The sequence below is a fragment of the Erithacus rubecula genome (assembly GCF_903797595.1).
Source record: "Erithacus rubecula genome assembly, chromosome: 1".
NCBI classification, from domain to species: Eukaryota; Metazoa; Chordata; class Aves; order Passeriformes; family Muscicapidae; genus Erithacus; species Erithacus rubecula.
In genome coordinates, this window is record NC_136658.1 from 70,344,200 (window position 1) to 70,371,194 (window position 26,995).

A 26,995-nucleotide genomic window follows, 5' to 3' on the forward strand; every position below is an offset into this window, starting at 1 on the left:
AGCTTTGTGATGTTATTTTTCAAGCACGAGTTTATTTCCCTGTCCTGAAGTCAAAACCTTAAGAATAAAACTGAAATTCACTCTGACCTCAGACAGTTATAATCCAGCTGATATAGAAGGTAACAACCAAGGAGTTAAATGCAGTGAAAAGAAAATACAGTTGAAAGGTTGCTTCAAAACTGACACAGAATCATAGAATCATTAAGGTTGGAAAATACCTCTCAAATCCGAGTCCAACCATTAACCCAGCCCTGCCAAGTCCACCACTAAACCTAGTCTCTAAACACGACACCTACACACTTCTTGAATGTTTCCAAGGATGACAATTCTACCATTTGCCAGGGCAGCTTGTTCCAGACAGAGCAGATAAGAAGAAATACCCACTCAGTGATCAAATATTGCCAGAAAAGGCAGCAGCACTACCTCTACACTGCTTTTGAAGCATACACAACATAGAATGGACATTCCAGAAGAACACTGAATGTGACTACTGGCAACAAGAAAAAAAGGGGGGTTTCCAGCATCCTGACAAAAGCTGAGAAATGGCAAGTGTTCAGCAACTCGTGGCAAAAGCATAAGAAACCCAGGGCCATAAAGACTGTAAACAACTGACTCCCAAGAAAAGCATCAGTTCCCACTGAATCAAACGAAGCCTTCCAGATAATTCAGGGCATCTGGCACAGCTGAAAGACACAGCCAGTAAAGCAGTCAGTGTTATTTTGTGCCCAGGCAAAAGCACCCTGGGGCTGTTCCTGCACTTGTAAACATGTAAAATCTTCTGACACAGAAAACCTCTGTGCAGCCTTCCTCAAAGGCTACTGACCCTTGTTTTACTACAATGTATTTCTCAATAAAACTGCAGGGTTTGTCATGGCTGCACATGTGCATATAAAACATCACCTTGTTATGCTGGCCAGCAAAAGTGCAAAGCACACAAGATCTCCTACTGTAGCTACAATTCAGCACTAGCTCTTTCACTCATTCTCCTATTAAAAGCAAAATATCCAGCGGTAGGAAACCACTCTTCATTCTTTAATACTGATATCAGAACACAGAAGCTCTGGAAAGGGAAGGTAAAACATTACAATAAAAACTGTACTCAAACCTACACAAAGATTAAAATAGAGATTTTATTGATGGAATAACAAAAGTGCTTTTCTTAAATATTTTTCAAAATACATTTATACAACTTACAATAATATATCCAAAATAACTGTATATACAAAACATTACCTTGTTTAATGTATGTGCTTTTTTTTTTGAAAATTACAAAGCAACTTTTTTGGCAAAGTTCAACCATAAGAGGTGATAGTTTTGAAGATTAGATTAAGAAAAATAGAACCTGAGGGAAAGTGACATGTCCATGACAAGCAAGAAGTTCTCAATTTAGTTAAATAAAAATGCTTTTGCAGTATTTTTCACATTACAAAAATAATAGAAGTGAAGAAAAAAAGGATGATGGGTACTTCTCATCATTTTATTGAGCAGCTTCTCATTGTTTCAGGTACAAGAACTTGAGATAAGAGTGCATGTCAAAAATGAATGCAAGTAAGAACAGCAGTGCTCTGCTGTGGCTCTCTCATGCAGTTTCTTAGCTGCTGTTGATATGGTTGACCTGATTGGATCTGCGATGGATTTCTTCCAGAAAACTCTCAAGCTGTTCTATCAGCATTCGTTTTTTAAACCTGGATTTAAAAGAAACCATTACAATGGATGCAGAGAGTAATATATGAAACATAATTGAAAAAACTTCCACTGAACTCTGGAAACTTCACATATTACTTCAGGAGCAGTGCATTATGAGACTACACATACCTCATACGTATACATACACTGTTTCCTAACATTCTGCTGTTCCATTTGCTGAATAAAAAACTACATTTACAACAGTTTATTATAGCACATTATTATAGCTGAACATCACTCAGCCCTGAGAAATCCAGGAAAAAGAGTTAGAGTTTGTTGCTTCCAGGAGTAAAGTTCTGAAGTACAGGAATAAAATATACATCAAAAGGACTATAATCCTAAAGCTGGCAAACAGCTTTCAGGGATTATTTGCATGCCTTCATGAAGTCACCAAATTTAACAAAGTTGGTGTTGGTTGTTCTACACAGTGCAAAGCGGATTTCCTGACAAACAACACAAATTATATCTTCAACTAACTAATTAATTATTTAATTAAGAAATTAAATAATGCAGGCATCTAAACTCCATGCCTCTGAAGTCCCTGCAGCCCTATTCCATGTCAGTTGTATAAATAGGATCAGTAGGCCATTCTCCCACCTCTGCTTACAGCCCTACCTCAGGAAGTACAGCTCCTTGCTGTTTTCCAGCTAAACCCTTCCCTTTGCAACATTTCTGTACCTCTGAGAAGACACTTCTGACCAATGCTTTGGTAGCCATATGTATGTTCAAAGACAGGGAGCAATGAAGATATTTTGAACTACATCTCAAGTTCAGTCCTGTGACTTCACTAAACCCCAGCAGAAGCCTCTAGATCCAGTCAGGTACCCCAACCCATGTCCTTGGCTCACACAGACATGGTACCTGCCCTAATTTCCAGATCACAATAAACCCTGATACATCCAAGAGCAACACTCAACCACTTCTAAATTTTATAAATCTCAACTAAAGATATCTAGAATGAAGAGATTGTGCAAGAGAAATGAGAGTTACAGGACATCTTAGAAGTCTAATTTTACAGGCACAAAAATTCCTATCCACTAAGGGTTGCCACAGACTCCAAGAGCAACAGTACTGTTTTGGAGTGCTGTGACAGTAAGGAAGAACATATCATTTCCAAGATACATATAACAAACAAAAGCACAGTAAAGCAATTGTTGCTATAGGAAGAGCACAATCTACATAGATGTACATGCCTCACCAAGCTGGCAATAGAAGGCTAGAGGACCTGTATGAATGTCCAACATCCAGCATACCTTAAACTCTCAGCATGGCTTTCTCCTAAAATAACTTTGATTTTTAACAATGAAATTTGCTTAATGCCACAGGAAAAGAACTGACTACTACAAAACAGATTAGAGAATACGAAGGAACTATTCTTTGAGGTTTCTGAAGCAAGCTTCAAAGTTCTGGTTATATTTATGATCCATGCAAGATCCTGGAATTACTAGTTCCCTGCAACTCAAACACTATCGGTTCTAATAGATTTCTCCTTCTTTCCTCTCAGTAAGCATGCAGAAGGTTAAGTAGGGTCAGGATCTTAACAACACTGCAAGGAACAGTTTCTACCTGGATGAAAAACAGTTTAAATCCTTATCAAGTCACTCTTCTCCACAGAAAAGCCACCTCCACTTCCAAAGTCTCAGACAGGACTACACTATCTCTGAATGGAAATATGCTGAAGAATAAAAACATGTCTTAATGAGCATACCTGAATTTTAAAACTATTTTTAGGACAAGATTTTGAGCTAATGATGTTTCTGAAAGTCTAATTACCAATAATTGGAAGCTCTGTTACATTTTTAAATTAGCAGTACACACACACCTGAACTTTTTAATTTTAATTATTTTTTTATGTTACCATCTTTCTATACCATTGTCCATCTACATTTACAAGGATTTATCAGTTACAGTTGCTAACATCTTTAAGCCAAAACCCAAGGGGAAAGCTAAGCTTTTACAAACAGCACCTCACAAAGCTTATGCATTTCTGCTCATTCATGGGGAATTATTTACTTGCAGTACAAAGCATTGTTTTCAAACAACCATGTAATGGCCCAGTAGTTCTACATGGCATGACATAGTGCAGGTTTGTAAGAATAATACAATTCTGTTACCTACCTTGAAGCTTCTTTTATAACATTCTGTAAAAATATCAGTCTGGTCTGTAAGCTTCCTTGTACATGCTTCAGTAAAAAGAAGATTCTTTCATATTCTTGAAGGTCAAGAGAAAAGGAACATCAGTTACTTAAAAGATGCCTACACAAGATAACTGTTTTAATAGATTTGAGTGAAATGCAGCATGCAATTTTTGTAAACTCTTAAGCTGTACCTCCTATCAACTGGAGCAAGAATATCCTATTTAATGAGAACCAACATTTAAAAACCATACAATATTGCAGCTTAGGATATTACTAACACCTATCAAGTTAATTCTAATATGGATATAAAAAACATTTTCACAAACACTGATAGGTATAGCAATGCTTTAATCACTCCTACAGTAAGTTCTTAGCAGACGTTTTAAAACAAATCTTTACAGCTTTGGATTTAATTTTGCTTCAGTCACATGGTTCAGTACACTTCTAAAACAGTGATCTAACATGAATTCTTTGTTGAACTCCCATGCCGATGATCTGAAAAAAATTCAGTATACTTACTCCTTCCTGGTTTTCGGATCTCTTTCATAATTTGTGCTCTTAGCTCTGTATTAATCTCTCTTGAACTTCTGCAGTGCACTGGTTTTTTTCCCTTTGCTAGGTGAAGATATTGTCAAGTTCTCTTCAGTACTTGGCTCTTTACTACCTGATTCCTCGTGATTCTCCAAAAACCCATCAACATTCAAATTATTCCCTAAATGTTCATGGCCTACATCCTCTGTATGAGCTGTTGGTCGATCCAATGAATTGAATGGTGAAGAGGACAGTGAAAATTCTGAATCCACAGCATTTGGGAAAACATCTGATGAAAGGGGGTCTGTAACATGATTCTCAATGACAACTCCAATTTCATTGTTTGTTCCTGATGCTGAAAAAATAAAGATGACATTTGCCACATTCAGATTCCTTATCTGATACAAATCAACAAATCAGATTATTAGACTCTTAAAACTATGCTCCACTTCATAGAATCTACTGTACATGCCAGGCAAAAGAAAACTTGTTTGTGGATTATAATACTGAGCCCATCACTATCTCCTGGCGATTAATTACTTCCAAAAAAAAACCCACCAAAACCAAAAACAAAACAATGGTATATTCTTTGCATGAAAAAGTAAATTACCAACAAAAGAAAAACCACCTTTAAGGAGTGATCTTATGACATGGTGTATTTCCCCCTTTAAAAAAAGTACTAAAGTACTAAATCAAGTTTAATCTAGTACTAAACATGAAAGAGTTATACAGCCCCTCAGCTTCACATCCAGGAAAGTGATTTCAATGCACTAGAGCAAAATTCAAACTAACTTCATGCTGTGATACTTCTAGAGTACCTAAACTTCCAGGTAAATGAAGAAAACTCTTGTCATTGTCTACATTGTCGCCTCAGGAGAAAGGAAATACATAGTTTATACTTGGAATTTATATGGAAGACTTCCATCTGAAGGACAACATGAACTCTGTAAGTAACCTCAGATGAACACTTAAGTAGTTCATTTTCGGAGGGAGGGATAAAATTGCCATATTTCTCAAATCAGCCAGCAGTATTTTTAACACAAAAAAAAGTTTTCAGATAAATTAAAAAACAAACTCTAAAGATTTTGAAGTTTCACTTACTTTTGTGAATAGCAATGGGTTTAACAAGGTCAGGTTGTGCTTGTGCAATTGGTGTTGGTGGCCCTTTTCCTCCTATGTGGTTATTGACAACTGGAGGAGTTTGTGGTCGCCCTCTGAGCAGGGGGGACATACAACGTCGCCTTTTCGGAATCCCTTGCATATTTGGTTCTCCAGGTCTTTTATGTTTATTTTGAGGTCCCGATACAAATTCATCTGCTTCATCTATCATCATTCCCTGTAATTAATTTAACAGGAAGAATTCTTAAGCTTCACACCAAAACCACATAATGTAAGGTACAATTAATGCTCTGATATTATAATGATGTTCAGCATGTTTAAGACTTAGACACAAGATGCCACTATGTTTGGAATTCCAAATTGTCAGCCAAGACCAGCTAAAAGTGCTTAAGGCCCTTATCCAACAGTCTGCCAAATAAGGTAAGGGAGCAGGCCATCAAACTTTCTTTTCAGTAATTGCAAAGAGACTCCTATTTAACACGAGAGCTCTAAATTATATTGGCAGTCTGGTCAATTTTAAGAGATTTGGATAAAAGGAACAGTCAAGACTCTCAAAGTTAAGTATTTCAGTTATAACACAATTTAAAGACATAATACAGGTTTTCCAATAAAGACTGCCCTCCATATGATACTACTGATGGAAGAGCATCTGAGACACTTTCTTGTACAAATATTTGAAAGAACAATGCAGGCAATAGCACACACGCAGCAGCACATTTTTATAAAAGGGTTACAGAAAAGTCACCTTTTTGTCCAATTTGAATGGATTGCCAAATGTATGAAGCCTTCGTGGTTGATCAGGATCAAGTTCTCGGAGTGGAGAAGGTATTTGTTTTAGATACTCCTGGTAGTTTCCCATTTGTGCTATAGGTACGCTGTGAACTTGATCTATCATAACAGAGGGGGAGTTCATTAATACACAGTACTGCTCACATTATGACAATTTAGTCCATATCCATTTCATATCTCCAGTGTTCAGACTTTTATCATAGGCATTAACAAAACAGCTTTACAACAGCTTTATTCTTGCCTAACTGGTATTCATAACACTTTTGACTTCAGGAGACTTGCTCAAATGAATCAGTACATGTCTCGGGGATTTATCATTTTGATGCGAAATGAGCAATAGGTGTCATGCACAGGTAGTAGTTTTCCAATGTCTCCCAACTTTACAACAGAGATGGACAGAAAAACAGCCTAGGAACAAATTAGAACTAAAACATTGCTACTTTGCTTTGTATCTTGTTTGTAGTAATGTCATGCTGCACACAGCTTCAATATAACTTTGTCCAATTTTAGCCACCCAAAACTTCATAGTCAAGACTAGCCTTTTCCTGGAGCAAGGGTGACTTCTGACCACTGCAAATCAAGTTCTAAAACCATAGGGCCTGATTTAAAATCTATTCTAGTTGTAGACTTGCCAAGCCTTTGATCCAGAAAAAAAACCCTAACATGAGTTAGTCCTCCTCCCTGAAGAACTACTCTGACAAAGTGATCATGTAATGTGAAATATACAGATGTTAATCTGACCTATGTAGTGAGAGCACTAATGTAGCACAAGCTTTCACAAGCCCTTCTCACTTAACTTATTTCAACATGTTCAGTTAAATGCCACAAAGCAGTGCCAGAAGACACAGGGGATAAAGAGTAATAAATTAGCAGACTACTGAATCATTTGCTGTTGGCTCAACAGGCAATACAATCACAGTGGCAGCACCAAGTGAGGTAGCCTACTTTTCCACTGCTCACAATCCACTTCTAAAGAGAGATCATAATGTTCAGAACTGTGATTTTATCAGATACATCCATGAGAGTTAGGAGAAAACAGAGAACAGAGTCTTCTGAAAAAGCCCATCTCCTTATATGGACATAAGGAAAAGAACAGTGAATCAGTAATCTTCTGTCCTCACCATTTTTTCCTCCAATAAGGTAAGGAAAAAGCATCTAAAAAAATCCATGCAGTTTAATGGCAGTATCAGACATCCACCAAGTTTTAAAGAACTACATTATTTGTTACACTGTTTTTAGCAATTATTGTATCACAGGCAGACAAAATATAAAGTGTTAGCTAACCTTCATCTTGTCCTTTGAGGAACTTGCGAGTACTCTTCAGTAAATTAGATCTCATTCGTGTTAACTGATCCAAAAGATTTCTTCTGGGTATGTCATAAGCATTTCTAAATGTCTGAGGTTTCAAATCCTATGGTTCCAGTAAATAAATTCCAATTAATGCCACACAAGAAACAATATCTAGCATTTCAATGGAAGTATATTGAAAATAACAACATTACACACAGTGGTGCTTACCTTATTCAGCAAAGCTATTTGGAACCCAGCATACTCCTTCATATTGAGGTCTAGAGGTCTATGAGGAATTTCCCCAGTAATCCCCTGTAGCAGATGTTGAAAATCGTTCCTATGTGCCATAGACAGGTTGTGTGATCTGCTTCTGACCTTAATTCCAGTCTCTTGCGCTACCTTTTTGCCTACAGAGCCAATGACTCTATCGGACTCTATTTTGGCCTTAATTTGAAATAAATAAATAAATAAAATTGACAATATGCTCTTAAAAGGATTAGTCAGACTTATTCATTTTAAATTCCTACCTACAAGATTCAACAATGTGCTAACACATTATGATGACCATAAACAGGCTGAGCACTTAAGGAGTGTTTAATACATAACCACTTAATGCCTACTACAGTTTTAAATATAGTGAACAGTTTTCTGCCCAGGTCCTCTGCATATTTCTCCTCTGCTGCCCATTACAGCATCTAAGCACCAATATGCATGCAATGCTTTTATTTTCATAGAATGCCATAATTTGACTAGTAATTCTCTGCAAATCTATCTGCACTCATATAATGTTCAGCTGTTCCTGTAGAGAAGAGTCAAAACTCTCACAAGACTGATTCTCCCACAACTGTAGTTGCAATCAGTCACCCAATGGAATCAACTTTTTTAAAGCTCATTAAATAGTTATAACAGTAACAAACGTGAAATATATGAAAATAACCAACTGGTTGACCAGACAGACCTAGCACCCAATATTATGTTAGATTTGTAGCAAAATTAAATGTGTTTAAAAATGCCAGCTTTTTGACAGAATAGAGTAAAAAGCGCCAAAAGGAATTTATTAACAACTGCCAATTTCAGTTCTGTAATTTCACAAATTTATAGAGTACCCAAAAATTTGAATATTCACTGAGAACGCTGAGTCTTTACTGGCAGGGCCTTTCAGAAGTTACAAAATCTTTAAGTACAATTTGCAGTGCGTGTCATTACATCTTAGAGGAGGCCAAGATGTCTAGATTGAGACATCAGTTCACAGACTAGTGAGCAATATGACTATGATTTAAGAGGATATGCTCTAGACTTTAAGATATTTGCTGCCTCAAATAATCATTTATATTCCTGTTTTAATAAAAAGCTGGTCCATAAAAGCTCATAAGATAGATTACAAGTACTTGGCACTACTGTCTGTTGAAGTTTCAAGTTTTTTTTTTATCTAGTACACAAAGCTTAACATGCACAGTTCAAAAGTGGAGGTAGCAGGGCAGAAATGCTTTAGCTGGTGCAGGAGCCTAGTCAAAGATTCAGGCACTATTCTGAACATGGTCAGCAATTTCAAACAGTCACTTGTCATTTCTACATCTGTATTGTTACTTGATATTCTGTTATGTCAGTTATCTTATTTACAGAACACTTTCCACTTCATGCCACAAGCAAAGAAAGAATAATTTGATTCTGATGCATGGAGCACAAATTCCTATTTCCTGAAAAAATACTAAAACATCTTTAAAGACAACATGAGTTTTTTTTTATAAAAGTACCTTACACTCTGCACAAGTGAAAATGCTCCTTAAATAGGAAAAAACCTCAACTTGTATCTGTCTCTATATAGATCAGTTTATAAAGTCTGTATTTAAATGCTATATTTTTCTTCAATTCAAAAAATCAAAATTATTTTTTGCTAATTGCTTATGGGAAAGTATTAACTTGATCATCCTGCTCTTTTTTTCCTACAAAGCCACTGAACTTGAGTATTTTAAGATTATCCTGCTATTAGAGTAAGTTTTTACTGCTCTTTTGCTTCAACATTACCTGCTGACTCAATTTTTTGAGATATGAAATGACACTGTAACTAAGTCCATATTCCACATTGTCAGCTATAAGGTTGGGTGCTCCCATCATTCTCACAGCTTTCTTCAAAGGCTGAAACATGGAATATATTCATGGTCATATTTAATTTTATACATTCTTCAACCAACTGTACCTATTTCAAATAGAATCTGAGGTTCTGAAAGTTCAAAAAGAACAACAACAACAAAAAAGGCTACCAGGGCAGCATTCTAGTTCCATTTATACAGAATCAGTTAAAAATATCACTTATACACAAATCCCAGTGTATTATGAAATTAAGAAAATTTTGTAGCATTCAGGTCTCAAGCCCTCCACAGGACTCCAGTGAAAACACTGATTATGTAGGAAATTTAACTATTCTCTCAAATTAATACATATTCTACTTAACATAAAGACTACATCCATAGTAGAAGACAACTATAACCCAGAAATCAGAGCAGGCATCTTACCCCAAGATAATAAGGAGGCATTGTCTTCAAATAGCTTTCAAATGACTGACGCCATTTCAATGTAGGCTTTGCCTTGTGCACTTTAAACAAGTCATCTAATGGTTAAAAAAAAAAGCAAAGCAACAAAATGAAAGGCATGTCTACATAACATTGCATCTTTTTTCTAAACTAAATAAAACAAACTCTTGAAGAAATGCAAATTCCTCAATGATTAAATTAGTATCTACAAGTCAACATATCTACAACTAAACCACACACAAGATCAACACTGCAGCTAAAAATGGAACCTGATAAAATATCAAATTGAATTGGTATTGAGACAACAGATTGAGAAAAATGGCTCTTAAACCAGTGAAAGTGAGACCAAAACATATCTGAAAATGATGATTGAGTAAATCTTACAAAATCAATCATGAAGGCCAGACAATTGGAGACCAGTGAAACTTACCTTTCTCCTGCTGTTATTAATACTGGCATTAATTGCAGTAATTACTTAGATGACATCAATGTTTCAATTACCTACCACACGAGAAAATTTGTATGAAGTGGTATTTACCTAGCAGTGGAAGCAGGACTGGGTAATTGTAAGGCATTACAAATAAATTCACACAATTCAGCGCTGTACTAGCTTTCAAGTAACCAAAAGGATGACCAAGTTCACTGTATTTTGCACTATTGCTCACATACACCTGCAACAAAACACATTACATTGGATTTATATGCCAAGTATTGTGTTCTGAAATTTTGCATCCTATTTTGATTATAGAATAAGATATATGAAAAACAGCATTCCATAAACTTCAATTCAGCATGCATTCTACTTACCTGCCAGCAGGTCTGAGGAGATTTTCTTTCCAGGATAAACTGGGTCAGTGGTGAAGGCTCTAATTCATATTTATCAAAAGGCAGTTTGTCAATGACCATTGGCTCACAGTCAGTACAGGAAAATTTCACCACAGGATGAGATGTGCGAGGTGGCTAAACAAAGTATTCCACTATTAATAAGGCTGCACAACAATTAAAATGCATTTGTGCTATGACAGTTACAGTAATACAGCTTCTTTGAAAACAGATGTATTTAAGCAACCTACACAATACAGGATTCATTTATTGCTAATGAGTCCTAAGCAATTTATTATGTTAGCACACTGTCTTATTCTGAAAGAATCTTGTTTTCTAAATAAATGTTGGTTACTTCACATAGGAAGTCTAGAGCAATATGCAACTAAGACTTCTTGCCTTTACCCAAAAGCTGTACAAACAGGAGTAAGTCCTAATGGGGACAAAAAAACACCATCAATGCTACTCAGGGACATTCCATTTTCATTCCCTACAGAAGCAGGTGCTGTACGCCTGCATTTGCTGACTTGGTCAGGAGCTTTTCCTTCTTGGCAAATTTAGCAGTTACAAAAGTCAAACAATCATAAATATCAAGAATAGCATGAATTCAGAAAAAAAGAAACTTTTAAAACTCACATTTTAACTAGGCCTGAGGAAAAAAAAGTTATTTTGATTCAAGAAATTTCAGTGTTTGGATTTTTTCAGTCTTTTTATTAATCCCAGGAAACTGTCTCAAGTTTCAAATCCAAGTTAACAACTTGAAATTTCTTTTGCCAAAAGAGAAAGCTGATTTTTCAGAGTGATGAAAACTGGAGCTGTACACCTTCCACTGGAGGGAAGCATGTAAGCTCTTGTACTTACTCTGAGCCTTCCCCCAAAGGCCACTAGAATCTGAGGAAGAGCTCCATTGGGAAGCCTCCTTCCATTTACTCTATTTACAAAAAGATAACTCACAAACACACAAGATGAAGTAGACAAACACAAGTTTTCTTGGACCATCATCACCTTGAAAGCAATTCTTTTATGTCTAAGCTCTAGGCTCTTCATTTTAGGATAAGCCACCCCAACAAGTTCTGTCAGGAGAGCTGGTCTTGCCTTGAGTGTCTCCACCGTGAGGAAGGTGGGCTCTCCAACTGGAGACCCAACAGGAGGCCCAACCCAATGGAGGAAGAACAACTCTCAAAGAATATGACTAAAATAGTTGTGGTGGAGTTTTAGACCAAGCCACCAAATTTATATCAGGAATAAAAAGGCTGCAAAAGAAATTGACTACTCAGACTTGAGGAGTCCAATAAACCTTTGCTGGACAGAACTATTTTTACCTCTGAGCAGTTGAAGCAGCCATTTACATGTTCATTTGTCAACATAATTATTAGCAGACTTTCATATACATTTTAGAAAGCCTTAATGGTGTCATCAGCCACAGTAGACTTAAGTTCTTGTGATAAAACTGTTTGAGATAATTCTACTGTAGATGAGGTATCAGGCAGGAAAAAATCAAGCATTTAATTATGAACTCTTAAGCAGATGAGATATGCTACATACATACAAACTGACTACAACATACATTGTGTTTGAACACGGCTGTTAGAACAGTACTGAAACACAGGTCTAGAAATACTATCAGCAACTTAGCTCCCCAACACTGCATGAGGAAGGTATAATGCAGAATTCCAATTAATGATGAGGATTTAGCTGTATATGACAGTACTTTATAGTTATGAGAGCTATACACACAACAGGAAAAAATCTCATTGTCTTGCCACTTGATTAAGTTAACTTCAGGCTTTTAGAAGATATAGTTCAACAACTCTCCACTTGACAAGACCTATTTTATCAATCTTGACTATGATCTGGAGTAGAAAACTGTACAGACTCTACACAGCAAATGAGGCAGATATGCTCCTAACAGTGATTACAAGGAATACACAGAACCAGCTTTCCTACAGAACAGCCTTTAAATAACCGCTGCATAAAGACACTGGGTTTTTTAATGACTACAGAAAATTTACTTTTATTCATATATACTAGCTTGCTTGTAGTTCAGAAGGACATCCCCATATCCTATAATGAATGCAGCTATAGATGTCAAAAAACAAACCTGCAAATATGACTAAAACTTTATACTGAAATCACTCCTCAACAACCTGTATTTCAAAGGACTTCATCTGTTTTCTAAACAAGAGATGAAATTTAGAGATGAAAGAAGTCCTGTGAGTGTTAGTGAGCACATCTGTTTCATACCAAAAAACCCACAAAAACTCAATAACAATCATTATGAAATGTAGGTAACCATTACACTGCTGCAGGATTTCTCCTTTAATGATTTCAAATATAAAGAAAAAAATGCATTATACTACACTAATAATTCGTTCTCAGACCAAAAGGCAGTGGCATACATTCTTTTGTGAAAAAGAACAAATAAATTAATTCTTAATTAATAAACCAAAAAGGCAATGTTTTCTCAGTTTGGATAAATTGAAAGTGTGGCTACACTGCAAAACAGCAAATGAAATATTCACTTGATAGAATGCAAGTAGAACTACCACAGGGATTCAAATTGCCAAGATCATACTATCTTCTATTAATACTTCCTACAAGGCAATAGAATTTGACCAAGTGCCACCAACTGATATTTAACAGGTTCAAACAAATATTTACATGCATGTACTGGATCATTTCCTAATGCTTCAAAGTTACTAAAAAGAAAATCCCATGCTATTTGCTCATCAGTAATTTATAGGCAAGCATGTGCCACTCCTCACACTGCTCCCACATCTGCTACAATGCAACATATATCTGACAAGACTTGGAAAAAAAGAATTCAGTACATACCAGCGTTGGAGAATTTTGATCTGGCCAAAAGGATTCAGGAACAGGCCAATGACCTATAGGAACCCCAGTTTTAGGGTTTGGTCTGACATAGATAAGTTTGTGACAGCTGTGCCAAGGTTGGGGTCCAAAGGGTCTGGATATCTCCACCTGCCCATCTACAGATGAGAAAGACAGTCGAAACAGTGTTAGAACTCAAGAACAGTACTCAGTAACTTCTGTGAAGAGTTAAAGACCTATACTCCCAGGGAAGACCTTCCTGTAGTTAATATTATTTCTAAGAATAGCAGATTCAGTAAGCATGTCTGCAAAAACACAAACTAAGGAACCAAATAAGCATTGAATGTTTACAGGGTGAGAGCTCAGATAAGCAGTTATCTGGAGCCCTCCATAATATTTTTTTTCCTCCATTGTCACTAACAGATAACCTTCAAATCCAAGCATTAAAGAAGTGATATACATGACTAATACTGCTGGGACTTTTTATTGCAGCAAAGTAAAACTTAAAAGAATCTCACAAACTGCTCAGTAACAACCAAAGAGGGACCTAGCTAAGCCATTTAGATTGAGAAATTAAAGCCACACAGGTGCATTTGCTATTTTAACCCTTAACACAGCCACTTTACCCACAGTGCAGAAAAAAGGATAAGTCCAGGTCTTTCTGTATGACATTATTTACATTTCCAGCTGGTTGAAAACTGCTTAAAACCCATAAATCCCTATAACTATGCCTGTCACTAACAAATGCATTGAAGACTACCAGAGAGGTTTGACCAAATGCAGAGATGTCTGGCAGCTACAATCACTATTTTGAAACACTACATAGAATTTCAGAATTTTTCTAGTTAAGTCTTTCAAATTGCAATAGCTTCTTTTTAACTTGACAACTAGTACATTAAGTTCACTAAGTTACATTGGTGACAGTCATCCCTGCTATTTGATAACACAGTGTAAAAAACTTCAAGTACCATCAATTGGTGAAGGATCTGGACCAGCTTTTTCAAAATTTATTACCACTCCACTTTGCACTTTTTGCACCAATGACTCAAGACATTGATTCAGCATTCTTGGAGAGCACACACAATATGATCGACCTAGAAAAAAGCAGACAGGGTTAAAGATCTTCAGTGTGTCTGCCCCTATTTTAACTTGGATCATTGAAAACTGTTCCACCACCACACACATTGATTTATGTATGAATGACTGATTTAAAGCTTCTCCTGAACACTCCCTCTTTTTTTAAGCAGCAAGGCAGCCCTAGCGAAGCACTGACAAGTACCTATAGGAAATGTCTGGTTTAGATCCTTAACGGCCAACTCAAATTCTTGGTTGCATTCATGGAAAATGGGCTCCCCCTTGTGACAGACATCAATACTTAAACTGTCCACAAATTTCAGTCAAAGCACTTGCTAGTACAGCCTACATACAGTCAAAGCAGTGGAATCAAATCCTTCTGGAATACTTTTTAAAGTCCTCTGTTCCCTCTCAGTCGCATCCTCTCTGAAGCATTAGAAGAATCGTAAGACGTTTAAAATGTGATAAACTCGATGCCTGAGTTTGATATGGAATATAATTTCTAAGATATTAACAATATAATCAATTCTGCAGAATTACTATGCATTCTGAAATGCATTCTGCATGGTCTGGAGAGGAAAAGCCTAAAACAACCCACTTCCTTCCCTTTAGCTTTTTTAGACTAGAGTATGACTCTGTCTGTATGAAACTGTACTGCAGAACAGACTATTATAATTTTTAATTGCAATACCAAGATGTAGTAGAAAAAAAAAATAAGTTCTCTTACAAAGCATTTCTGAAGAAAGTAGATTTACTCTTTCAAGACAGGCTACATTTAATTGCCTGTAGCTTTAAAACTGTCTTTAGTTTCACTATAACAGTCAGTTTTTCCAAGTACTGTAAGGACCCAAATACTTATTCTATGACAGGGAATCTCACACACTAATTGAACTAAACTGAATTAATTTACACTTTGGAGAGCAGTGACTTGTCAAAGGAAACAAGAGCACTCACCTCCTGTGACTTCACACATAGGTGTGATAGCAGAGTCATCCACAGGTACCCCTGTCATCTGCTCTGACTCTGGTGCTGTAATACCAGGCAAACGAAGAACCAAAGCAAATAACCTCTGATCCCATCGAAAGGGTTCCTTAGTCAACTCACTTCCAGGTAAAGGGGAATTGAGAGGCAAATGGAGCTGGAAAGGGATTGAAATCTGTTAATATACAGCTTTTAAAAGAAATAAAAACTCAGGTTACATAGCAATGGCAATTCATTCCATATAAGCACACTTCTCTCTCCACACCCATTTAACACCTCGTTAACCAAAATGAGACAAGCTTCTAAATGACAGCACAAGACATTCAGAAGATTCTAGATCTTCTTTTTGCATCCGGATACTTCACACAGATCAGGAGAAAAAGAAAGCTTATCCAAACACTTAACAACAGAAGCCCTGAACAGATAGATTTGCAACAAGTAACTGCAAGTTTCAGAAAATTTGATACATCCCCGGCTGATAATACCACTGTCAGCAAAAGCAAAATTCTCATTCCACCTGGAACATTTTTGTTCTGCAGAAACAAAAAGGAGGGGGAAAAAAATCCCCAAAGCAATGACTCAAGTGGTGCAAACAGTTCCATTAGCACACCAAATACAAGGGGGTTAAACCCACATGCTGAAGCAAACTCAAAATGCCCTCATTTTCTCTCATGGAGCGTTCAAAAAAATCCCAATTCTCAAATCTCAGCTCAGTGCTAGCAAGAAAGTACTAGTATGTTCCAAAATGTGATGCAAATCCACACAAACGCTTATTATATATTGCCTTAATTTCTAGTTCATAGTGGTTAGAGAATTTACAGAAAGCCATTAAAAAAGGTTTTTTGTTTGCTTATTTTTAAGAGATAGCTAGAAAGCTTTAAACCTGATTTCCAAAACCAGATACCGCAGGTATTTCTATTTACATAATTGCAGCATCTCTCATACTGGGAAAAATAGATACCTCGATGTTGGAAAAGCAATCAATTTATAGATATAACCTCAAAGCTACGAACATGACAAAACTACACAAACCGTGGCAAAGAATCAGAATATTTTGGACTTTGTAGCACACCTGATGATTCCTCCAGAATTTCTTTTTGCTTACAAAACTATTTTCTACAAATATTTCGTGTTGTACAAGAAACTGGTCAAAGGGAACTCAGTGGTTTATAACTGCTTGACATGCATGTCCTTCCCCTCTACACAAAAGGCACAACGACTGCCAGACAATGGAAACTCAGTTAAAAGAAGTTAAAAGAAGTGCCACATTCTTAGTTAACAGCCTGGAATCCTGACTGTAACAAGACTGAATTGCAAGTACTCCACTACCCTCACTTGGGGCTATTAAGGAAAGGCATTCAAGCTTTTCTACTTAAATCTGACTGAAGATAGTATATCCCGAAAGAGTACATTTGATCTGCAAAACACACCCATGTAACAGCATTGTTTTCTTTCGGGTAGCATATTTACATATTTTTTACTATGTATATTTTTATCTATATAAAGTATCCCATTGGATCCTGCACCAACAGTATCCTGAGTTCAGTCTACCTCAAGCTACAAAATATTTTGTTAGCTCAGCTGGTTATACAGAGAGAACCCCAAAACCAAAGCGTAGTCAGAAGCTGGCCATGGCATTATGCACATATTACTATCAAAAAATATTTTCAAACTGTAAGACAAAATGCAAAGCCATCATCAAATCAAAAGTCCTTAACTTAATCCCAGTTAAGTTTAACATCCTTTAACATTTATACTGGCAAAGTTATAGATTCAAACCACCTCACAGACATTAGGTAACTTGGTCTTGTCACCTCCAGTTACATTTTTTTATCTGGTATTGTATTGCCATAGCAACTGCATACCTAGCAGAAACTAAGAAGAGCCTAGAATTCTACATCTTGCATTTCATTTTTTTCCCCCACAGATTATAATATGAAGGCATACACACATTTTCCTCTTTCTCAACCACCAGTATGAGAGACAAAGGTGGACTGAACTAATTAAGGGAAGGTTATTTACCAGCTGTGGTCTTCAACATGTGACTGTACAGAGGCAACAAGTATCCTCCCAGTTTAGTACTAGAAACCAGGTGTTTAGTCTCATCACTTGCTTCTAGGAGCACAAAGAAGTCCTACCATTCCTAAATGTCACAATGATAATGCTAGTAGACAAACAGTGTGTGCCTTATGCCACTCTTCCTGCCTTCCTAGTAAAATATTCCAGAACTTCTAGGAGGCAGAAGATCAGTGCTCTAGAAGATCTCTTCAGTGAAAGGTTATTGGTGAGCAGGTTTGTTTATTCGCAGTCCTTCTAACTACCTACATTTATGCAATAGTGAGAAGCAGCACAGTCTAAAATCCTGGAGGGAGGGAAGAGGATCCTAGGCACCCTAAGATGAAAAAAAGCTAGATAAGCATTGGAACACTCTGCACTGGCAGGGCAGTCTGACAAAGACAGTAATCACCTTCTGGCAATGGCTGCAAGTAGGGGACTCATCCATTAGTAGGAACACCAATAGCACTTCTTAAGCTTGAGTACTCAGGTAATAACCCCCAGTTCCATCTTGGGAAATCTCATAAAAGGGTGTTAGAAGAGTAGGCATTAAACATATAAATGCCTACAGTCAACTTCTCTTTTTGTACCAAAAAAAAAAAAAAATTCTATCTGCAAGTAACCGTCCTAGCATGCTCTTTTGGTACTCAAAAAAAAAAAAAAAAAAAAGGCAAGACATGTCACATTCCAAGCAAATGCAGCCCTTCATCCTTAAAAGACTAAGGACAGGTAACCATTCAAGCCCAGCTGAGAATATCAGCTCTTGACAGACTGAGGAACTCCAAGTAGAGTTATCAATAATATGTTTCCCCATCTTTCCCATCCTATCCTATGCAGTTATAACACATAGAAAGACAAATTGTTCTTCGATGGGAGATAACTCAAGGAGATCCCAAGGACATCAAGGTCAACTGACACACCATGTCAATGTCATGATATACTTGGCCACTCCAAAGCCAGCATTAGTCATCACCAAGTACTCACTGAACTGATAGTTACACATCAAGAATTCACACATCAAGAGCTCTGTAGCTCAGGGTCAAGTGCTGTGAGCCCAAAAACTGCTGCTAACAGGAATAATAAGGGCAAAAAAGAACAGAAACATACATGTAATATTTGCCATGTATTTCTGGCAGCATTTGTTTAGAAATCTTTTTCTTGACAGAAAGCAGAACCAGCAGAACCTTGCTGTGACACTTGTCACAGTTGTTACAAGTTCCATGTAAGGTGATCAGCTCTGGGAAGGATCAATCTGACAATGTCAAACAGCTGTGGGATGAAGTCTAATGAAAATCACAGATTCCTCATGTAAGAGTCTCTCATACCAAGCAGCATTGCTCACGCTTTTTGCTTTTATAGTCATTTATCAGAATATATCAATATGTTAATAACTCCATTTCAGTCTTGCAGACAAATTTAATGCTACTTAGAGGGTATGTAGAGGGACAACAAGGGAACATAGTTGAGCAGTTGTAAAGCTGGAAAAATATGCTATTTCATAACATGAAGAGGAATAAGAAATCCCTTCAAGCATTTAAATATTTCTTTAAAATAAGATGAAAAAAGGGCTAAGACTGAATTTGAGGGATCAGGCCAGAAGCGAAAGCCACTCCATAAGGAGCACGTAACAAGAGACCAACTAATTAATGATGGTTTGCCAATAGCATGAGCCCATCCCTCCTCAAGTTCTGACTGGAACTAGTGAGTCCAAGAAGAGTCTGTTTAACAAGGCATGCAGAACATAGAATTGATGCTGACACTTTTCAGTGCATTGGCACTGATGCATTAAAAAAGACATGCCAGAAGGAACAAACTGAAAGAATTACTGACTTGTGCAGATAGAGAAAATTGCATATACAAAATACTTTCTGTTTTCTGTCAGAGTAGCAACACCCATGAGAGACAAAGCAGCACTCACTGAAGGGCAAGGCTCTATCTGCAACACCCATTTTAAAGTCCACAAAGGAACAGGACATGTGAAGAATTCAGCAAGAGCTCTGGCACAGGCTCTTGACTGCTTCACACTAAGGCAAACGACAGTGTTCCCATAGTGATAAACTGATTTCATTGCTAAGAATGCAAATGTTCATCTGAATGACAAAGCTTTGAGAAAACTTGCCTCCAGGTTCCATGCTGGCTTCACAGGCTTCCCCCCAAAAAAAAAAACCAACAAAACACCAAAGCCCAATATTGTTGGTTCTCTTGTACATACGTCTTAAAAGAGCTAAAAATATTCTGCCTCAGTCGATGCTAAGTAAAAAACACTGTTGTCACAGCCAGTGGGATATGATCACTTCCAACACCAACTCTGAAAAGCCTCCCAAAGTCAAATCCAAAGAATAGAACAGACATTTGAAAACGTCTGAAAAAGCTTTGTTAGTGAAGCAAAGAGGAGCAATGAGCTTCCATATCTCCAGGGTGGTGTTCCTGTACTAATTTTAGTTCATTTCTGCATGTCCAGCCTGAGAGGTAACTGTAAAAGACACTCAAAATAGACCAAGAAAAATTCTGATCAATAGGACACACATTAACAACAACAAAAGATCATCCCTGAAAGACAGTAGCACCCTTCGATGCTTTGTTCCTCTTCTTTGATAGGGTTAATAATGTTCCTATCAGTATACCTATAAAAAAGGGAAAACAACACATCCTTTGCTGGGTATGAAACATATACCCAGTACACACATATGAAAAAGCATTCAAACTTGCATTTTGTCTCACAGGAAAAACAGTGGTCACTTTGTCTTCTGGAGGAATGGAACACCTTTATATTGGCTTATTTATAACAAACCCCACATTAATTCACTATTATTAGAGCAAATTCTGCATTTCTAGAATGTAATTTAATAATCATAAAATTGTAACATTGGACCTGATCTGACATGATCATGACAAACTCTGGGTGTAGTATACACTTATCAGTCAGCACTTCCCATGAGCCAAGTCTGAATTTAGTAGATAAATGCAGCCACCAAAAAACCCTTTTTCTCAGCCGAAGTTACAACAGTTTAAAGATGTCAATGTATGAGCAAATGGTTGCCTGACTCCAGAAAAATCTTTTTGTGAGGACTAAGATGAAGCAGTTGTATCCACATTAAACGGAAAAGGAACTGGCTGGCTATAGAAGTCCTGATTCTTGTTATAAGAGGAAGAGCTAAACTACTAATGCAGCTTTCTTACCTAAATCATTCTGAGTATCAAAGGTGAAAGGAAATGTAACAGAACCATAGCACCACATACACTAGAAGGAACACTTGACAGCTATACAGTCCAAAGGCTTTTGACTTCTCAAGGTCTTGTCCAATGCAGCTTTTACCATCCCCACAACCACTGGACAACACACCTAGTGTTTGATCACCCATACAGTTAAAAATTTTCTTGATATCCAATCACGATTTCCCATAGGGCAACTTGCAGCTGCTGCCTCTCATCTCAGCCCTGGGTAGCTCCAGGAAAAGACAAGCTCCCTGTTCCATTCAGCTGTTGCAAAGGGTAGTAAAGCACACCCCAGTCTTCTCTTCTGAACAAACCCAGTTCTCAGCCTCTACCAGAGGTTATTAGTTTCACCCCCTGAACACCTTGGTGTTCCTCAGTCCAGTATGTTAGTGCCAGATTTTATCATCAGACAGATTCTTCTCAAGGAAGGACTTATACAGCTAAGAAATAACCCAAACCAATATTCTGCTGCTAGCAGCACTATGTTGCAGAAGACTCTTCAAGTGTCACACTACTCTAGTCTATTTGGTATTTTGGACTGCACATATTCAATCACAGAATTAATGTGAAAATAGCTTATTGGGTAAAAAAAAGTATGATGGAAGTGAGGTTTCATACAGATAACCTACTTGTTACCATGGATCCAGGAATTCCCTTTCAGTTACTAGCTATGCTTGTTAGGAGTCCACACAGAATAATGTGATCATTCAACTCTTCAAGTCAGATATATTACAAAAACCACTCAAATACCACTTTCCATACAGACAAATTCTGTAAGTGCTGTAAGAATGCAATATAAAACATTATTAGCAGAAATCTGAGTAACTAATAAACAGCAAAGTACACATTAATCTGTATAGTCAAATGTGGTGCAGCACAGGCAAAAGTCTCAATTCTACACTTAAGTTTTGAAATGGACCTTTGGTTATTAACCTTTTCCCTGAAAAGGGAATGAGTGTAGGGATTTGTCATAGTTTGCAAAGACTGTTTGTTTTGGTTGGATTTTTTTTGCATGGAATGGACACTGAGCTGGCCAGACCAATCCTACCTCTTGCAACTGCTTCCATCTTTCTAAGGGAAGAATTCAAAGTGGCCAGTAAGTTAAAATAGTACAGTGCCTCAGCATTTGCTATACCTCCAAGTTTGCCAGATATCCGAGTGGGTACTCCAGCATACAGAGATCTCAAATTTAAACTGCTCTGCAGACTGAACTTGGAATCTATTTCTTCAATTCTTATCTCAAATTATAAAGACTACTGAATAGATTATAATTTTTAAGAACTCAGTGTGAGAGTTGTAAATGTTTTACATACTCCCTAGTGGCCACATCCTTTGGGAAATCACTGCATTTAACTGAGGTCTGTACAAAAAACTTACATCAAGACCAATTAAAGACATGCTTTATAGAAATCAATTTCTTGTGCTAACATATTTGAAAAGCCATGAAGTCCCTAGACTGAAAGAACTCATTCTACTCAGACCAACAATTGTATGACAAGTTTCCTTTACGTGAAGGAAAAAGTTATTTGGTTTTTTGGTAGTGCTACTGCATAAAACTACTTGAAATTAAAATCAAGACATAAGAAAGTTTAAGCTAAAAATGAGCATTCTTCTGAGGAGTCACTTATACTCCTACTGTAAACAGTATCAATGTTTAAACAATATTTAATACACATCCTTGTAATCAGAGGTTAGATCTTACCTCTTCCTGTATCCCACTGGTAGTAGTTAACTTACTTCCATCAGTAACTGTTATAATTATTGCTGGCTCCAGAAAAAAAGGGTTTCGTCCCTAAGGGAAAAAAAACAGTTTTACTCAAAATGATGTAACAAGTTGTTCAGTCATTAAATAACCACTGATATCCACTAACAAAACAACAAAGCTTGAGGTATTTATTCTCTTGTACTGCATAGTACAGCACAATGGGTTTCTGAGCCTTTTTACAGTCAGACCATGGAAAATTAGACATTTAGCATGGCTGTATTCAATGAATGCATACAGAAACAGCAAAAGTGGTTAACATAGGACTTCAAGAATAATGTTTGCTGAAGTATTCTGACAAATTAGCAGCTGTTTAGAGAAGCAACCATCTCCTCAAAAGGTTCTTCCAATTCCCCCTATTCCAGGGCTGATTTCATGTGATTTAATTACTGTGTGTCCAAGTAAAGCATTTGCATAGCATCTTGTGATCATGACCTCTGGGTTAAGAGCTAATACTCTATGTATTAAGACTGATATAAATAGCACCTGTTCCATTCTGACCAAAGCTCAGCACGCATGCAAAATCTACTTGAGTAGCAAATACTTGAAAAATCGATGATACACAGAGAAAATTTATATATACAAGACAAGATATTCTAGGATGCCAGCAAAACAGGCAGCTAGCCTAGCTGTAGCAGAAACTTGAGGTGAGTTATTGGTATTCCTTTATCTACTGCCAGTATTCTAGGAGCTTTCTGTGCCTTCCAAAAAAGAATTCCAAAGTATTCTATGGACACATCAACTCCAAGCTTAAGTAACACATTTCACTCTAATTAGGATTAATACCTAATTAGAATAAAAGCACCATAAAATTTTGTTCAGTAGGTCCTACTCTTCCCTTGCTAATCTCAAGGCTTTGTTTTTCTTCCTCAGGAAACAAAAATGTAACTAAACCCACAGCCTTGTTCTGCTTATAAAGACAAACTATCTCATGAATGCTTGTGATTTACTCTAAAAACATGGAGAGAAAACAAATAGGTTTTAAAAGACCTTTTAAATCAATTTTTAGAATGCACTAAATATAAAAGATCACCTACTGATTTTGTGCTTCAAACAGAACTATTATTTAACAATCTGAAGTATATTTGGTGAAGGGCATCAAGTTTGAATACTGTGGCAGCATTACATTTGTAGTGGTCAATATTTTCTCAAATCTTAGTGAAAAAAATTAAAGCCTTCTTTCAAATAGCCTACCATAATTACAAGAAAAGCAAAAATCAAATTAAAACAAAGATCAATCTCTCCATGAAAGCCAAGCTACTTCATAATTTAAACAATTACTCAAAAGAATTTAAGACCTCTCAAAACACTATTTTCATCAAAATATTTTCCTAAGAATATTTAGCCTTATTTAATTCTTAATAGTTACAATATGTTTTTCTGCCAACTAAAAGTTTACCACAACTGCAAAACATCAGCAGGAAGATAATTACATTGCATTGAAATAATACAGAAAGCAGGGTTTATAACTGAATATTTTTCTCATGAATACTGACCATAAAAATAGTTGAACTCTACTGCAGTAAATTATTGCAAAATATGAATTGACAACTGATAAAAATAACAGATTTAGAATATCAAAAGCAAGGTTAAGTTAATATTCTGGTGCAATTTCAAATACAAGTATTAAAATTTTTACCTCTGACAACACCTTTTATCTGGATGTCCTCATCTTTAAAAACTTTTTTATTCCTTACTAGAATTTGTCTCAATTTTTTCCCCATCTAAAGTTTAAGCCTTAAACAGTTTGGTCTTAGAATGATTATGAAATGATAAGAAGGAAACAAGAGTTGCTATGCTTGAGTTCCCCACAAAACATGTCAGAGAGAAATGTCTTCATCCTCAACCTACTCTTTACAATTTCACAAGCACTTTACATATAAAAAGGACAGTCACTAACACACAAAGATTCAACTTCTTTTCAGAAAGATAATTAAAATGTATCATGGAAGAGTTTCAGTAAAAATGCCTATAACTGAGATCTACTATTTTTAATTAAAAATTTCAATGTCATTAATTTTTAAAGACCACTACTGACTCTTCTGACCCTGTTCCTCACCTTAGTTATATAAAGGTATTCAAAACAAATATTAAGTCAAGTATTCCTCTAAGAAAACCCCCTCTTATTTATGTAAGCTCTCAGTAGTCAGATATCATAAAAATAAATTCCAGAAGACTTACCAATTCTTTTAACTAAACTGTAGCACCTTTGTCAACAATTGGTGAAGAAATTTCTATCTAATTCTACAGTAAACAAATTACTTGCTATTTCTCTTCTCCTAGAAATACACTTAAAAACCACTTAGTACTTACACATCTTGGAAATATCATTATTCAAAATACATAGTAACACCATTGACTAAATTTCTAGGTAATTCAATTCAGCCCAAGTATTTTGGATATGCAGAGCAACAGTGAGTGACAGAGAGACACTACAGCTCTTTGGCAGCTTACAGGTATGCTGCAATGCACTGGGGAAAGCATCTCAGGATAACAAGGTATAAATAATCTGCTTACAACTTACTGTGATAACTAGCTAACCAGCATGAGGTTTTATTTCTTTCAGAAGCAAATTCTTTTCAACACATTGCTTTTCCTTCTGAAAGTTTGTAGCAGTGGAAGGAAAAAGGAAGGAAACACCTATGGTTTTAATGACTGGCCACACTGCAACAAGGTATGAGGAGGATTTTTCATTCCCTGCAATCTGCATTTTCAAGGACAGATGTTCACCCAGACAGCAAAAAACCCCACAGATCTATTTTGCAAACTAAGTTACTTAAAACTCAGCATCAATATTAGGGAAAGTGTCCTTGGTTAAAAAGGTACAAGAGATTCAAAGCCTTAACACTAACTTCTATTGCACAACACTTCCATTTGAACAATTTGACAGCATCATAACTGCTCCAAAACACAAAGCAACTTAACTGCACTGGTTGCCTTTCCCTTGGTCTCCAGCTAAAGCTGCTCTGTGCTCAAATAACACACAAATACAGAGCACACTGATCTCCACACCACTCATAATGGGCCACAGTAGGAGGCATCCCATGCCATCCCAGCTTGTATGATGGTCTCAAAGGGAGCCTCACATCAAGCCAGGAGCATATCAAATTATCAAGACATTATTGCCTAGTTAAGGCTCTCACAACTAAGAATTCACTCCCACTGGCAAGTAAGCTTTACATCAAATTTCAGTGTGACCAATTAATACACATTTTTTTCTTTCTTCCAAGTGTACAGGTAAAGCAGTTCAAGAACTACTCTGATCTTCACATATCCAAATATACAATACTATAAATGCAGAAAGAGAAGATAAATTGAAGACTACTGTTATCTGAAAACACACATTTAAATATCAATTTCAGAGACAGAAGTGTTGCAAAAGTGAAGAAATTGATGAGGCAGAAATGTGACCAAAACACACCAGAGACTAAAAATGACACAACAAGCAACTACTACAAAAATAAGTTTTTAGTAGTACAAAAACTTTATGCCCAAGAAATGTTGGAAGCTTAAAATAGAACATGAAGTGCAGATTTTTTAAATAGAAATATCACCAGGAACTGGAAAAAATGCATTTTGAGATTGCAACAAATGTCTAAAAGCTATACTTTCATTTCAGTAAATCAGAAAACTCTTCAAGCTGTATTGCACATCAGCCATTATATTATCTCAGCAGAGCCTTTTCATTTTCAGAAGTATAAGCTCTAGCTCTCAGTAGATTTAGACATCTGACCAAGACATACAAAACTGTAGTATCAATTTTTGAATTCAGTTTTGGGTTTTTTATCATTTAGAAGGTCAAGAGTCTCAGAAATGCTCATGAGAATCTGTGAGCAACCATTGTTCAAAAACAACAGCTTAAAAGGAAATCTAAAAGTCAGAATGACAAAATTATTAGCTTTAAAGCTATTTTAAAACTGATAAACAGCTTTAAAAAGAAAATCCAAACACTGAGCTTGAATTTCAAAGTAAAAGAGATGGTCCAAATCCATAATGGTTTTCACTTTTTGCTTCTCAGAAACTTTCATTTGCTCAAGGTAGAACACTATCAGTCAAGTACTCAGAGATATTTAACAAGTGTTCTGATCATCAGTTACAGAAGAACTGCAGCATCTTGTGCAGCCTTTTATTTGTCCCACCCCAATTTTCAGCAGCTTTGGCCATTTTCT

General features: G+C 36.5%; 1 protein-coding gene across 1 annotated transcript in view; it reads right to left on the reverse strand.

Annotated features, from left to right (window-relative positions):
- Nucleotides 1-1,112: 1,112 nt before the first annotated feature.
- Nucleotides 1,113-26,995, reverse strand: part of INTS6 (integrator complex subunit 6) — a 37,943-nt gene continuing 12,060 nt past the window's right edge. Inside the window, 16 exon segments of the mRNA XM_079315158.1 lie at nucleotides 1,113-1,685; nucleotides 3,805-3,898; nucleotides 4,344-4,443; nucleotides 4,445-4,710; nucleotides 5,457-5,691; nucleotides 6,220-6,362; nucleotides 7,548-7,674; nucleotides 7,782-7,997; nucleotides 9,579-9,689; nucleotides 10,067-10,161; nucleotides 10,623-10,755; nucleotides 10,892-11,044; nucleotides 13,742-13,896; nucleotides 14,707-14,832; nucleotides 15,767-15,950; nucleotides 22,767-22,856. Of these exon segments, the coding sequence (XP_079171284.1) occupies nucleotides 1,592-1,685; nucleotides 3,805-3,898; nucleotides 4,344-4,443; nucleotides 4,445-4,710; nucleotides 5,457-5,691; nucleotides 6,220-6,362; nucleotides 7,548-7,674; nucleotides 7,782-7,997; nucleotides 9,579-9,689; nucleotides 10,067-10,161; nucleotides 10,623-10,755; nucleotides 10,892-11,044; nucleotides 13,742-13,896; nucleotides 14,707-14,832; nucleotides 15,767-15,950; nucleotides 22,767-22,856 (2,322 nt within the window). The 3' untranslated portion in view covers nucleotides 1,113-1,591.